General features: G+C 37.7%; 1 protein-coding gene across 8 annotated transcripts in view; it reads right to left on the bottom strand.

The window, feature by feature from the left end:
• The window catches only part of LOC129566197 (diacylglycerol kinase theta), a 30943-nt gene that overhangs the window by 7698 nt on the left and 6677 nt on the right, over positions 1-16568 (bottom strand). The window contains exons 2-14 of one of the 8 annotated variants that reach the window (XM_055441912.1): positions 9245-9427; positions 9005-9111; positions 8810-8894; positions 8505-8708; positions 7452-8282; positions 6696-7131; positions 6424-6591; positions 5628-6328; positions 5147-5413; positions 3640-3931; positions 3410-3566; positions 3170-3277; positions 1078-1640 (exon numbers count right to left, since the gene is read on the bottom strand). In XM_055441912.1, the coding sequence (XP_055297887.1) occupies positions 1512-1640; positions 3170-3277; positions 3410-3566; positions 3640-3931; positions 5147-5413; positions 5628-6328; positions 6424-6591; positions 6696-7131; positions 7452-8282; positions 8505-8708; positions 8810-8894; positions 9005-9111; positions 9245-9427 (3668 nt within the window). In that variant the 3' untranslated portion in view covers positions 1078-1511. Of the gene's footprint in view, positions 1-1077; positions 1641-3169; positions 3278-3409; positions 3567-3639; positions 3932-5146; positions 5414-5627; positions 6329-6423; positions 6592-6695; positions 7132-7451; positions 8283-8504; positions 8709-8809; positions 8895-9004; positions 9112-9244; positions 9428-16568 lie in introns of those variants that run through there. The other 7 variants (XM_055441914.1, XM_055441913.1, XM_055441911.1 and 4 more) reach the window with 7 other exon arrangements.

The raw sequence follows: 16568 nt of genomic DNA, 5'->3' as shown, positions 1-16568 counted from the left end.
ACTTTCTCAGAAAATTCAGTGAATGTCCATAACTAAGTACGGTCCACCCCATAAAACGGGCAGAGTATTGAAATATAGTGGAGCGTATAAACAAAGAACAATTCAACTTTCATCAAAAAATCAACAACTGAATAAATAGTGTGACGGTGGTGCATTGATTTCCTCGTTTTTTTTTTGTCGCCGTTGAATTTTGTCTTCTTTTCTTCTTCGTCTTCTTCTTTTTTGAACGTTCGTTTTTCTATGGTTCCAAATTTTCTTGCGTCGAAACTGTTTGTCTTTGTCCGAACATCGTAAACGTGCGCATCGTTTTCAGTTTTTCTTTTCTTTTTATACATTATTAGACTTTAGTTTGGCGTTAATTCCAGTTTTGTTTTTTTTGGTATAGTGTTTTTTTTTCTACATTCATTCGCATATTTAAACTATGTTCAAAAATCAAATAAACATTGCATATTCAATATGTATTTTGTTGTTGTGGTTGTTACTAATAGCAAAATGTCTCTAATAAATATAAATGTTGTGTGTATGTGTGTGTGTTTTCTTCAAAATATTTTTGTGAGTGTATTTGCGTACGCCTGGGTACGGAACATGAGTATTTTTTTTCCCTTTGAACAGACAATCCGTGTGTGAATTCTCACGACATATTTTTTAAGTTCTAGTATTGAAAACTTTATTGGGAACGAAACACGTGCCAAATGCAAAATACAACGAGCGAAGAGAATGGTTGAGTAGAGCGAGAAAGAGAGATTGAGATAAAACGAGATAAGAGAAATTGTCTTGCGCTATTTGGATTTATTTGACGAAGAAAAAAAAAATGCCAACGTTCTGCACCCGCTTTGCATATAAATAATAGTTTATAATGAATTGTGTTGTCGGATTTTTGCACTGAGTTGAGCTCATTTATAGAATTGTCTATATATTGACTTCCATTATTATTTTGTTGTTGTATTGTTTAAATGTCACACAAAAAATTTGCTTTGTATTCGTATAACTTTTTTTTTTGTTTTATTTGATTATGTTGTGTTGTTGTAAATGTAGTTATCGCTTTGGCTATTTTGTTTTTTATTCTGTTCTCATCTATTTGGTTAAATGTTCTAAGGATTTTGGTTTTTTATTTCTTTAAACGATTAAACGAATACGTCTATTTTAAATTGTATGTTAAATACACAACAACAAAAAAGCGTTTCTTTTTGTTTCTCTATTTAATTATTAATAATTGTACTAGATGTGTATGGGTATTCATTATTGATTCGTGTTAATGGCCGCACTCGGGCGGATCCGAAGTGTACGAAAAAAAAACTATATGGTTTTGTATTGTGTTGGTTTAGTTGTAGTTGTTGATGTTGTTGTTGCCTGTTGTTAGAGTTGCTTTTGATGCACGCATATCGGCAAACTAAATGTTCTATATCTCTCAGCGTCTGCTTTGTATTTCATTTCATTTCATTGTTGGGGGAGGAGTGATTGTTTTAGAGAAAACAGGAAAACAAAAAACTAGGACCAGACGGACGGAAGCTCTAAGTGCCAGCGTGATCTTTGTCACGGTCTCCATTTTCGGGTAGCATTGGAGCGGCACCTGTTACAGCAGGTGAAATGTGCGGTTCCGTGAGTCTTCTTTTACTCTTAATTTTCTTCAACATTGTTGCCTACGATCGAATGAATATATAAATGAAATCAACAAATTAACCTTCAGATTTTTGTTTTGTTTTCTTCGTTTTGGTGGTTTGTTTGTGATGGCATCAATTGTGTTTTGTATGTTTTTTTTTCAGTTAAAAATTAAAGTCACATAACAGAAAAATATTGAGCGCTAGACAAAACGAACAGAAAAAAGAAACAATTTGATGACGAAAACCAAATCAAAATTCACATTCAGGGGAATTAGTTAGTGTGAAAACCCGATTATGATTGCTTTCAATTCAGGTGGTGAATAATTTCGAATGCATCTGAGCAAAGCGAATGATCACTTCCTCCGGACTGAGGAAGAAATGCCGGAATTTTCGTTTCAATATGCGAAATTATACTAAGGAAGATGCTTTTGGAAAGAGGCAAATGGATGCCAATGGAATTGATTCATTTCAATTGGATGAAATTTGAATGCGCGCACCGTTTGAATGAAATTTGAACTTTTTCTGTGTTTTTCATATGCGATACATGCGCCTACATTTCTGAGCCATATTATCAGCTCTTTTTTTCGATGTCAAAAGGTCTGCTTTGGTTTGCGAATAAAAAATTGTGGTGCTCTTTTATGTGTGAACAAAATTCAATTCAAAAAAATTGGTGCAGTTTTTGCTTTGAAATCAAAAGTTGAATAAATCCAAAATTGAGAACTCGTGCTAAAGGTTTAATAAATTGGTTAATTTAACAAGCAACGATTTTAAATCGCATTATCAAACAGCATTCCCGTTAGATATATGAAAACAACCGAAATGGACGATGGACATTTGTTGGCTTTTTATTTGAAAAATTGATTAGTTTAAAGGTACAAATTACTTTAATTTTGATGTTTTTTCCCCTGTTTTTAGTTTTCGTTGCGCCTTTTTTTCGGATTCATACGATATTTTCATAAAAGCCAACGAATATTCGTACGTCAGTAAATTAAAACGAATTTCAAAAAAGCATTCATATCATTTGTAAGCAAACTGATCATAAAACTATGATCTGAATGGTGCTTGAAATCACTCAGTTTTGAACGAGTTGAGTAAAAAATTTGGTTTTGAGAAAGGTGTAATAAAAAACGTGGGATTTTGCATGCATATAATTGAAATCCACTAGAAAATCGATTTAGTTTAATCTGTAATGACTCATCGAAACATTCTCTACGGTTATATGTTTGAATTTATTCAAATCGAAAGAAACAAACAAAATGGATAATAATATAAATGAACGCGCATAAGTCTTTGTGGCAATCTCGTTCAGACACACACAAACAGACACTCTTTTGAGATAGGTTCCAAACAAATTCAGACAACAAACAAAATGTAACTAGAAATGGTTATATCGCTTTGAGTAACGGAAAAGATGTAAAAAAAACCCAATCGAATGAGAATCGAACGGAAGTTGAACGAAAAAATGATAAAAATAAAAAATGAAAAGTCGAAAGCTAATAGGCCGATGGTTTTTTTCCCCTTTGATTGTTCGAAACAAAGAAATAATAACAATTCGCGTGGATACTGACCTTTAGAGCAGAATTGAATACGACGACTTCGCCTGGTGGCTGAATCCATGGTTCACCGTCAACTTGCACTGGAATATCCGAATGCGAATGGATTTTGATGTGACCACCCTAAGAAATTCGATGAAATTCCATTTTAAAAGCCGAACTTTTAAGCAGTGGCATTGCAATGAATTTAGCATTGCAAGTGCTGTGAAACATTGCATTCCGAATTGAAGTAGCGATATTAAATGATGAAATTACCTGTGCAATTCGCATGGCCGATCGAAGACCTGACTGAATTTGTCCCAAGTGCACGACGCCAGTGACGCCAACCACTTCAAGCATGCCATCCCAATGGTTTGGTTTTGAGAATTGATCTTCTTTTTCTGGTCCCCATGGATTTGCTCCACTTCCCCAGCTAAACAATAACCGTACAAATCATCAAAATTGAGTCATTTAAATCAAATGCGTTGAATGCAATTTTTTCGCACCTCAAAATATTAAGGATGATGATTCCTTCAACTTGAGGCAAGTCGACCACTTTACCGTCGACTTCTAAGCGTAGTTCCTTGTGCAATTCTTTTACAATTTTTCGGCCAACCATTTTGCGTAAGCCCATCTTTACATAAACACCTTTGTTGTGCAAGCGTGAATTGAATTTATTTGGATTCTCTTCGCGTGCATTGTGGAAGTCGAGACAGAGATCAGCATCGATACCAATGCCAAAGTAGTTGTTCATCACCAGCATCTGTGAGTTATCCTCACTTTGTGTGGCTCCGGTCACTGTACAGCATAAAATCAAACGAAAATAAAATATTGAGCTGTCTAGTAAAGAATTGTAAATGGGCAATGTGCAGCAGCAGCAGCAGCAGCACATCAACATTCGAATAATCTAGTCTAAAATTTGGGGTAATCGATTCTTGGAATTGAACTGCAATTTATATGTTCGTTTTGGTCAACTCAATTCAAAGCAATCGACAATAGAAAGGATTCAATGTGAAACATTTTCATCGATTTTTAATTTTTTTTTCCTCGTTTTTTTTCATTTGTTCAAATCGAAATGAAAACGCTTCACAATTCCAAATCTTTACAAAAGCAGAAAAAATAATTTGTAAATCGATATTTATCAAAAACGGAATGAAAAGTATCGGTTGTTTTTTTTTTACATTTAAATGACCCATTAAGCACAACATCAACAATTCTTGCATGATTTATGATTCTGGCATTGGAAATTTGAAATTTGAAATTTGAATGGAGATTGATATACGTCATGGATTTTGTTTGTATATACATTGAATGAGGCGTATTTGTTTCGAGTGTGCGTCCATGGATTTATTCATGCTGAAATATTGACGACTATTTACAGAAATTACGCTTCAAAACCCATATGCCGACGATAAAATAGTTGGTTTTTGAATAGAAATAGTGAAAAAAAGTAATTACAAAGCAATATTTACAAATTAAAAGCACTCGCCGTACATTTCGTAGGTGTGTGTGTGTTTTTTTTTACAATAAAGTAGATTAATTTAACAACATTGAATTAGAAATAGGTCAGCACACGTAAGCAGAATACATAACGAAATGTATACAAAATATTTCGGACATTTCTATTGCGTTGATCAACTATCAACTCATTATTATTACAACATGAAATGAAGATTTAAACCAAAAAAAAAGTGTCACAAGATTCTTTACAAGACGAAAAATTGAAGTATTTTCATATGGTGGTGAGTGATCGTTTGTCAGGGGGAGATTACAAAAATTGTCTATTTGCAAAGATCCACTGAACTTATGCTCAGATTGGATTCGATTTTATGGGTACAAATGACGAAAAAATAGATTCAAGGTATTCTAAACATTGCATGTCCTTATTTCAAAATAATACTTAGATGCGCCAGTTTGATTTCAGAGAATGTTTACATCTCGCAAAATCAACTGTTGGCAGAGAGTGAGCGTTTCAGTGCGTTAGAATTGATTGAAATCGTGATCTCAAATGACCTTGTGGCTGATTATTAGACGTTAATGCCGCTGTTTGATGCTGATTCTGTTGTGATGGCTGTGCTTGATGAACCTTCTTCTTCTTACCGGTTGCATTCGATGGCGCCTTTTGCGCTACATCATCGGGCTTATCTTCCGGATGGAACACAACCGTCCATCGATCTAAGCGTATTTCTTCGGCATCGATTACGTCGCGTAACAAATTCAACGGATCCTCACCGCCGGTGTAGCCAGGACCCCACCGCAATACACGCGCCAAATCGTTACCTTTACGTGGAAATTGACAGTTTTATTTTTAGCATTACTCAAATCTACTTTTTTCATTACACATCAAGGGAGTTTTGCTTGAATAGTGCATCATTGAATTGGGTTTTATTTGGACAATTTTCATATGGGATTCAAAAAGGTTAAACTAACCGAAACAATGTCAAATTTTATTTAAAAAAAAAAATAAACGAAAATCTCGCAAATCCTAACTTACCGGTTCCAAGTGGAACAATAGCACACGGTGGGCTTGAACATTCTGAATCTTGACCAACATTGTCTAAGCACTGCAACACCCATCCGATCGTACCGTCACCGCCGCACACAAGAATTTTATAGTCTTTAATGTGTCTAAATACGTAGAGACCGGGCAATGGGCCGCCATTATCTAAATCGAATACTTGATACGGATTCAGTAATTTACGGAAGCTGGATATCAATTCTAAGCCTTGACAACCGCCGGATTTTACATTAACAAATACTAGTAGTGGCTGTACACCAGCCGGCACCATGCTCGGTTCAATATTTGGCAACAATAACACTTGTAATTTCTTCTCTTCGACAATGGTTTCGCGTAAATTGTAGAATGCGCGCACGGCTTTGGCCGCATTCTCGAACGTAATCACCACCGATCCGTATTCATAGTAAATGGGACCGATGCTCGAATATTTATTTTCTTCGGTTGTGTACTTGGTTATGATTTGCTCATAGTTTCGCTGCGATAGAGCTTGAGGTAAATTTCCGATGAATAGTGCAATGTTTGGACCGTGCGGATCCTGTTTGTGTTGCAAATAGAATCGCATCAGTTCCATTTGACGAATTGAATCTTTGCCTAATTGTTTCATTATTTGCCATGGTCGTTCGTTGAGCGACAGAATGCGCTCGGTTACACCACGATCTAATAACACTTCCGAACACCTGTAACAAATGGAATGAGACACGATCGTTGCCGGATGAGAATGCAGACCATCGATAAAGAGACAAAGGAAGAGAGAAAGTCAAGCGATGCAAACCTGTAATCCTCGATTTTATTATCTTGTAGTCCAAATCTATTCAAAGCATCACGAACTAAGTCACTGACAGTGGTATCATTGTCCACTGGCACATTAACAAAAGCATCTTCGATTTGCAATTGCAATTTTCCCGGATAAACACGAACGAATCCTCTGTCGTTTTCATCACTGTAACAAAATAAATGAAGCCCAATTAGAATATGACATTTTGACCATGCAGCTTTTATGAAGTGGGTGTTCGGGATCTGACATAATATAAAGCGAATACTTACAGAAACCTGAGAAATATTGCTGGTCGTTTGCCTTCAATGCGATGTAAATTCAACACTGGATGTGGATCTTGTACACGCACCTCCTCATTGCCGGGCGCATACAGATCGGTTAAGTAGAATGCAGCTGGATCGCGTGTTATGTGAAATGCTCGCAACGATGTGGTCAACAGTTGTTCGAGTGAACATTGACGCGATACGGTTATTGCTCGAAAAATGCGCCGTCGCAACGATAAATTACCATCAAACACTTTAATCGTTTCTTCGTCACGTTCCTCTTTCTCTTTGTCACGTTTATCGCCTTTATCAGATTTGTGTGTTGATTCGGTGCGCGAATGCGAACCCGAACCCGAACCGCTGCATTCGGGCCGCGATGCATATTCTTCATCACGTAAACGAGCTGCATCACCGCTGCTGAACTCTTCAGATATGCTTCGTGCTGCGGATAAGAAAAATGAAACGAGATGTGCAAAAAGAGAAACGCATATAATTCATGAGTCGCATGGCACAGAAAAAGTGAAACGAAAAAAAAAACTGGGTTTCATGTGCAATCGTGCTATTAGAGGCTATAAACTCAGTTGAATTATGATCTAGATTGTTGTTTTTAATCATTCGATTAGTTTATGCTACAACACACTTTCACACGAATAAAAACGATGGTTTTAGTCGATGGAAATTGTGTTACTGTTCTCCCAAAAGGACAACAATTCAGTTTAGTTAGTTGAAAACCAAACGAGTGACATTTAAACTGGAATTCACCTCTGTTCCGTGACTTATTTTTTGACCTTCGCCAGGCCATCGATAAGTTACGCATACGACGAAATATTCGCCCCAATATATGACCGCTACGAATTTTCTGACGATGATATTTCACTTCGTGTGAATTCAATGACGAGCATTCATTTTGACTGGGTTTTTTGATTGGTTTCAATATCGTTCTGTGATTGATGGGCTCCTCCTCATTGGCGTCAGTGTCTTCGATCGTTATTTCGATATTGTGATGCGAAATCGTTTTACTTAGCTTATATTCGTTTTCGAATTCATTGTTTGGATTTCGTCGTAAAATATAAAAGCGTGTATTGGGTTTGCGTACGTCTTGCTCTTGGAACGATTTACTTCGTGATATGAATGCATCTTTGCGCAGCCGACTTTTGATTATCGAATGATATTTGGGCGAATCCTTTCGCTTTCGCTCCTCCTCCTGCTGCTGCTGCTGTTGATCCGTCGATGCCGACTTATTGGTGCCACAACTACTCGCGTCCGACAGTGTGCTCGACGATGATTTTCGACAATTTACCGCTAAATCTAATGTATCCTTTTTCCTATCGTTACTAATATGCTTCGTAATATCTACAATGTTTAAATCACAATGTCGCCATGTGTCGCCGTTGTCGTTTCGAATGTGTTCACAGTTTTGGCTTGTTTCATTTTGGCATCCGCTGTCAATCGACTCTTTGGATTGTTTCGGCATCGTGCTGTTCGGATTCAATCGAAAGCTAGTTTCGCTGGTGTTTGGCGTGAGCTCGAGATGTCGAATGGACAATTCGCTGTCACTCGTCGCATCACACAGTCCAATCGTTCTAAGTTCCGCTAACAAATTCAGGTCGATTTGATTTTTTTATTTAATTTTTGGAATCATGATTTTAGAAAATTACATTTTAATTGAAATGACCACGAAATTGCATCAACGGCTTATGACCAAAAATATGATGCATTTGATGCACAGTTGAGACGGTTTGCTTGTGTGTGTCTATTTTGCTATTGCAAGGGGAGTGTGTAAATTGAAACAAAGCGAGCTGATTGAATACTTACGGCATGAATAGTCTCTTGTCAATGGAGTACTTCTTGATCTCACTTGAACACCGATAATGGCTTCCATGGGTACTTCGGTGCGTGGAATTGAAACGGCATGCGGTGGCAGATAAATGGGTTGCAACACACCAAATGTGCATTCGTTTGAAATATAACTGCGACATGCCGAATGCGTTGTCATGCCACACCATTCGCAGCGGTAACCTGAGTTTTTGCAAAGTCACACACAAAATCACAATTATATTCAAATCGGAAATCTTTTGTCTTCTTCTAGAAAGTTGACAAACTTGAGCCCAATTACACACCTGTTAAACATTCTGTAGACCAACAATTTTTTCTGCGGTAAGCACATTTCGATGTCTGTGGAAGATTCCCTTCTCGCCAGTGATGCTGAAATTCAATTAAATTGTTTAATTCCATTCACATTTACAGCGATTTTTGTTTCTTATCGCTTTTGTGTCTCATAGTGAAATGCAAACCAAATGATGTTCTACACTTACTTGATGCTTTACGGACGACAATTCTTTGCCTGGAACATATGTGGCGTTTTCCTTGCAATCGGGAATAGCAAAATCTTGGCAATCGACATGTGCGAAATATTCGCATACTGAAACGAGAAAAATTAGGATTGGAAAGAAAATTAAAATCGATTTGTTTTTTTTTTTTGCTCAATAGGAATTTGAGTATGGTGTACTTGGTGAAAAATCCGTTGAGAAAATTGAACAGAATGAATTACTTACTCATACAATGAACTGCTGGTGATTCATCGAATCGTTTTCGGCATACGGTACAAAATTTTCTCTTGTGATGCGTTGGTTCCGACCAACAATGCGCTACGGGATTTTTAATTATACATGGTGCTATGCTCGAACAAGGTGTCACAACATATTGAATACATTTCTCGTGCACGATGAAGTTACACACTGCAAAAAGGTGGCGTCGAAAAAAGATGGATTTTTTTTTTTAGTTAATGATTAGTCAGAGTGGTGTGTTGTGATTCCATATGAAAATGTATGACAATAAATAAAAACAAGTTGTTTTGTTCATCGCAGCAGGCCACTGAGTCTATTTATTTCATCGGATGGTTTTAATGACGTAAGTGAGTGTTCACCTGTACACACACTTTTCAAAAGGGAACAAAAAGTGTCACACACATTTTATTTCTTGTCGCTGTCATATCTTTAACTCGATTCATTCTGATTTTAGACGAATATGAAAATTGAACATAAGAAGAGTATGCACACGTTGATATTTTCCTCTTGTGTGCGCGGGTTTTGCGAGAGAGTCAAGTTTTATTTGAAAAAAAAAAACTTATCGGTATGAAAAGGACGACGGAAATGGCATCAAAAACAAAAGGATGAATTGTTTCATGGCAACAATGTGATTGGCGTAACATCACAATGCTTCGGAAACTAATCGATTGTTATGCGCTGAGCACAACTTTTACATAATGCAATTGTGCAAAGTGATAGAATAAAAGGGCTCCACGATGAGGGTTTGTTTGCCCGTTCTATGGGATCAATCATATGCACACAGTGTGACATATACAATATGTTGTGCGCGCTCATTTGAGGTTCTCTACTCTATGCGCTATTACACAAAGGTTTTTCGACGAGAACAAAAAAAAAAACGAACTCAATAAGTGAAATATTTGATTAAAAATTCACTCGAATCAAAAGACTGAAAATTAAATTATAAACAGAATGCAGCGTGAGCTGAGTGTAAGTGAACGAGCAAGCGAACGAACGTTTATTGCGCGCTCGAATTTGGCCTATTTCATCACGAATATTGAAAACTTAGTTAAATTTAAATAATGAATTTGTTTTTCCCATTTACTAGCGAACGTGCGAAAAAAGAACTATTTTTCTTTCGTTTGAAATGAACAGAGAAAAAAGCAAAAAAAAAAAAAGAAAAATAAACAGTTCGCCACACGAGAGGAGAGTAAGGAAAAAAAACCGAACGTCGAACAGAAAAAAATGCTGAATTGAGCGCACATAAGAGATTCCATTAACAAACCAAATGTATATTGATGTTGTTCGTGCAGTAAAGCACGTACAAAAATTCATCATGCGAACGGAAAAATGAAGATGAAAAATATACGATACGAATCACGATCGAACGAAACAACACGAAAAAAAAAACTAGGCCGGTGACCTGATGGCTATGACGTCATTACGAATCACACGCATACACATAGCTCTGTTTCAATAGAACGAAAAATCAAGACGACAACAACGACGAAGATGAAGGACGTACAGGAAAACGGGAATCCGAACTCCAACATTTCAATGGTATACATAAAGTGGAAATTTTGTGAGTGTGCGTGCATTCATAGTATATATAATGCTCCAACTCTCTTCAATGTGCTCCCTTCGCCTCGGTATATTTTCTGAATGATTTCATTTCAGCATTGAGTGTGTTTAGTAGGATAAAAAATTAATTCGGGAAAAATCGGGATGGCATTGCCATGGAAGGAGCATTTCGACGCTTGTGCACGCGTATGTATGTGTGAATTCGTGAATATTTGCGCGCCTCATCCTCCTTTATTGCACTTATAACGTCACAAACGCAAACTGAAACTTCATATCAGCTAAACACAGAATGAGGCTGGATTCACCAACGGGTGAGCGAGATAGAATGAACGAGAGAGTAAGAGAAAGCGAGAGAACGAAGTCAATGCAAATTTTGTGCAACCAATTTCAATGGTGAAAACTTTTCACTTGGTAAAATCGCAAGCATCGTTGAAATGCAAACAAGCAAAACTAACATTTACTCTCATTTTATAATTTATATATAGACGCCCCATGCATGTTTAATTGAATATGAAGCAGAATAGCAAAAGTTTTTCCTTCATTCCATTGAGGATACGTCTCTTTAGTTGGGCATTTTGCTTTTGCTCGCTTGAATGTGGTTGTTGTTGATATTCGTGTGACGAGAACGATAACACGTATCACACAGTCTTTGGTGGTGCTGTCGATGGAGCTGTGTGATTGAATGAAACGGAGCGGAGCAGAGAAAGAGAGAGCGAAAGAGAGAGAGAGAGGAGTACACAGAATTTTATTAGTAATGTTGTTCGTTTGGCCTTTTTGTTTTAAATGGATTAACTAACTACTGTCAATGTGGCGTCATTTTGTGGTCGCTTTTCAATTGATATTTCCATGTTTATTAACCTATTACTTCCTGTGTTTTATTTCATGCATATTTAAGTCACTCTCTACCGTTCGCCCGTCCGTCCGTCCGTCCGTTCGCTCTCACACACTCATCTTAATTCATGAGCTTGAATCGCAGAGACAAAATGTCAAAAGCATGAACCGTAGCATTTCCATTGGATTCCATGAGTCGCTTTCGACGACTTTGCATGAGAGCTTAACGATTTTCCAATTTATTTTCATACCAAAGGTGACTTTTCGCTCTAATGCCTTCGGGCATTAATTTTGAAAAGCTATAGATGTGTTGAATACACTCCAGCACAAAAGCTTCACAATCTCACCCTCCCCACCAACCATAAGAAGCGAGGATAATATGTATGTAACGAGTTGCCTTTTATGAAAAAGATATGCCAATAAGCATTCTCGAGGCTGCTGCATTCAACGCAAGCAAAATGTCTTAGAATACATTCGCCTCGGCCTCTCTCTCTTTCTCTCGCTCTCTCAAACTAACCATTCTGCACACATGTATGCCAAAGTTCTCTATTTTTAGAACGAAATAAAATGGAAAACATAACAATGTACGGAAATCAACAAATTAGATTACATTTTCTTACGTAGTTAGTTCATGTGAACCTGGAACAATGAAACGTTCACTAAGAATAGCACTCAAAGTTTTGCTACAAGAAGAATACCGTGCGATGTCATGAAATTGAAATGGAAGTGAACTGTCGCAGTTGGAAAGGTGCATCACACCAGCATACACAGGGACACACAGACACGTATGCATTCTTCATTGACTTTTCTGAAAATTGGCTGTCATTATCGTTGCTATCAAGTGTTTAAAATGACATTCGCTGCACAAATCGAATCGATGGTGCGAGAATAGGAGATTTATGTAACAGCTTTTTTATCGAATCATTCGAAAGGAAATGGTTCGTTTTTTTTTCCTGCATTCTGACGTTTGAAAATTGGTGAAAACTAAAACGGGTTAATTTTCTCAATCGCTTTCGGGCAGATCTTATCAAATTATATTAAATCTCGACAATTTTCCGGGAGAGGAGAATAACCAAGTTTCCATTTGGTTTATGTGATTTTTTTCTGCTGTCTTTTTCTCTTATTCGATTCAAATAGTTTTCCGTGTGATTTCTGCGCTCTCACTGGATGGAAGCAGGAAGAGCAGCAATTTATCGCTTCATCGATTCGGAATAGCAAAGTGTCGATCGGATTGAAGTATTAGTGCATCATCGATGGTTGTACGAGAGAGAGTGAGGGAGGGAGAGAGAGTGAGGAAGATCCCCTCATCGAATTGTTGCACTCGAGGCGCAAGTGAGGCGCATATCAACATCCGATTTGCACAATAATTTCTTCCTTCTCTTCCGTTCCGTTCATCACTTCGAATTGTTATAACATTGTCCAATTATAATGGGAAGATTTTTTGTGTACATATGGGAAGCGGGTTGGCGCGCTCGCTACATATACATACACGTATATACACACAAAATCGTACATTTACCGTGTGCACGAAGAAAATCGCTCAATCTACTTTTGACCTATTTGGAGTATATGACATAATTTATTGGTGGATAACATTCAGCCTTCTCTCTGTTTCACTTCTGTTCTCGCTTCGGAATTGGAATTGAAAAAGCTTGACGGGAAACACACTCATAAAAATATAAATCGCTTTATATCTCTTGGTCGCTCCAGTACATAGAAGGCGTGCAATGACGTCAACATCTATATGAGCCAAAAACTATTGTGTATTGGCCCCGTCGAGTTCCCGTCTCCTCGCTTGCATAATTTCCTTCTCTCGCGCTGTGCCACTGTCGACATACAGCGCGCATACACACATACAATTTTCTTGCTCATTCCGAAATCTATTTTCATTGAAGCCCGGAACGGAACAACGAAATAAAACATATATTCGTTCATTCGAAATGCTATGAAAGAGCTCTGGCTCATGGTTTTTTTTTTCTATTTTCCCTTTTTCGGTCGATTACCAGTGAAGAAAACGGCAACAATTCTTCTATACATTGACCGATTTTGTTATTTTTCTTTCCGATTTTCCGTCAAGCGATAAGATTTAATTCTTTTTGAATGTTGCTAGAGAGGGAGAGAGAAGAAAAAACGGCTCACGTCTGTTATAGGAAAATTCCAACAACAGCTGAACTGAAGGGGGAAAACAAACCACACACAGAAGATAACTGTTGAACAAAGCGAGTGAAATTCGTTCACCGTCAATTTAATTTCCAAATATTCTCTGTGCTTACGATTACGTCCGCCCTTTGTTGTCATTGCCTTCTCTCTCTCTCTCTCTCTCTCTCTCTCTGTTCTCTCTCTGTTCTCTCTCTGTTCTCTTCAAACAGTGGACAAAATGCCATGAAGCAAATAGAATTGATATCGCTGGCAAAAAGCAGTCAAGGTAAAACATGCGTTATGTGCGTGCTTTGCCAAAAAAAAACACGCCAATCGATACATTCACTTGATTTCAGTCACATGAACATACATATATTTGACCCAAATAATTTAATTTGAAATATTCCCAGCCGACAGATGAATGAAAGTTTGTTTGCCTTTCATTTTGTTGCATCCAACGTCATGTTGGGAACGGTTGGCATCGGACATGACATCAAAATTATATTATTTAGTGGATGTAATTGAAAAAGGAAGCAAAAACAAATACTCCAAAATGCCATGGAGCAATTTAATTTGCTCCGTTTCTGCTGTGTGCATTTGAATTACAAATATTTGCAGGAAATTGCGTAAAACTCGATTCAAGTTGTGCTTTTTCTGTGCCGTTTTGTGTGTGATGTGCCTCAGAATGACACAAGAAAATGGAATTAAGTGGTGCACCTGAGGTTTCCGGTTAAACCAATACAACTTGACAGTGGCGAACAGCAAAAACAAAATGTATGACGCGCTGGCTGATGAAAATGCAGACCTTTGCTGGCACGAAGGTGATTTTTCCCAGCGTTGATGTTGTGTGTTCATTTCTGTTTTGTTTTTTTTTTTTTGCAAGCTAAAGAGCGAAAATTCAACGAGGGACAAATCTAGCGGCAATGTAATGATGGTGTTCGGTTGGAAATTGTGCACAGCGGAACACAAAATAAATAGAAATAAGAGAAAAGGAAGAGAAAAAAAAATATGGCAAAAATGAATGGAAACTGCATTTGAAGTAAATGAAAGAACGAAGAAATAGAAAAAAAAAATACGAAAATAAAGAATGGGAACAAAGCGAATGAAAATGTTGGACGAGTGTGAGTTGGGTCGATTGAAGTAAGAAACTTGCAAATTGCATATTCGCTCCAGAAAAATGGAAACGAAGGCAGAGCAGAAAAAATAGAGAAAAAAAACAGCAACAACGATACAAGCCAGTGAGTCAACAACGACACGACGATGGAAGAAAAACTAAATAGATTTTGTGAATAGAAAAAGTAGTCAAGCCTTTTCCATTTACGTCATTCGCTTGTTGGACCAAATGCAAGCGAGATACAGAGTGTGCCTTTGCCATTCCCTCTCATTCCCTGCATGGCGCAATAGTGTGGCTCACCTCTGCCGTCATTGCACCGTGCCTCACTTCCCGTGTGAACGAGCGAGCGACTGTATGCCTGTGTTTATGTGTGTGTGCAGGGATATTTTTAGCTTTAATGGAGATACTTTGGAACGTAGTCTGCATCTATTGTTATATTGTTCGCATGTCGTCGTTATGCTTGTGCATGTGAGTGCATAATTTTCCAGTTTATTTCTAAAAATGGATTCGGCTGTTGCTGTGTGCACACTGTGTCGACGTAATTCACGTTTTCAATTCAAAACTAGGTTCCTCTCATAATTTTCCAACACCGGCCAATGACCTTATATGTGCCCAAGTGCACTTGCAATCATACACACACACACACAGTGTGTGTGCTTTGCGCGCATTTGCCATTTTCCACAAGTATCCTTGCACTACAACACACTGCTGCTGCCGCTGCTGCTGTGTGCGAAAGATCTACGTAAATTCGAATGAGAAACTACGTCACCAAATTGTGCAAGTGAGACAATGCCTTTTGCAATCAACCCGAACCTTTCATTCATTCGCTCACTTGTGCGTCGTTGTCGTCGTCGTCATCGTCGTCGTTGCTGCTGTTTTCGATGTTGTTGTCAAGATTCCAATGAATTGGATTTTGTGGGGCAAAACTGCAGTGTGTTCGGTTGTACATATTTTTGTTTATCATTTGGCAACACATAAAGCCATGCAATTTCTGAGCGACAATTGTGTGCTCTCCCCATTCAAAATGTGCGCACATTTTTTTATTGTATATAAACAAATTAAGCCCAAAATGCAATGGTTTCTGTATACAATAGCTGGTAACTGGAATTAGGTGAACCCATAAATTTATTTTATTTCACATTTGACATTCATGACACTGCACTCGGTAGCTCTCTGTCAATGGTTGCGCCCTAGGGGACTCACGCCAATTTCCATATTTAAAATATGAACAAATAATATGAATTTGTTTATGTTTCAACATATTAAACAGATATGTATGCATAATTTCAATTTTGCTCAATTTTGTTCAATAAACCGACTGTCAGCAGAACCATGTCCAATCTGTTGACGTCATTATCGCTTCAAAAATTCTGGAAATGGGTTTTGGTGGATCCTGTGGATTGTTCAAAACCGCTCCTGGTTCTGGAAGTGGATCCTCAGGATGGACCAGGGCATTGTCAAACCCAGTCTGATCCATCCTGAAGATCCACCAAAACCCACTTCCAGAACCGGGAGCAGTTTTGAACGATCCTGAGGATCCACCAAAACCCACTTCCAGAACATATTGTTCAAGGTGAATATGAACAATAACAACGCAATCGGGAAATAATACAAAATATTTGAAATCTAGCGTGAATTTTACATGATTTAAATAATACAAATAGATTT

This window comes from Sitodiplosis mosellana, unplaced genomic scaffold, assembly GCF_009176505.1.
Source record: "Sitodiplosis mosellana isolate CC-2019 unplaced genomic scaffold, AAFC_SMos_1.0 Smas_scaffold_3, whole genome shotgun sequence".
NCBI lineage: Eukaryota > Metazoa > Arthropoda > Insecta > Diptera > Cecidomyiidae > Sitodiplosis > Sitodiplosis mosellana.
This window is presented reverse-complemented; position numbering and strand designations above follow the sequence as displayed.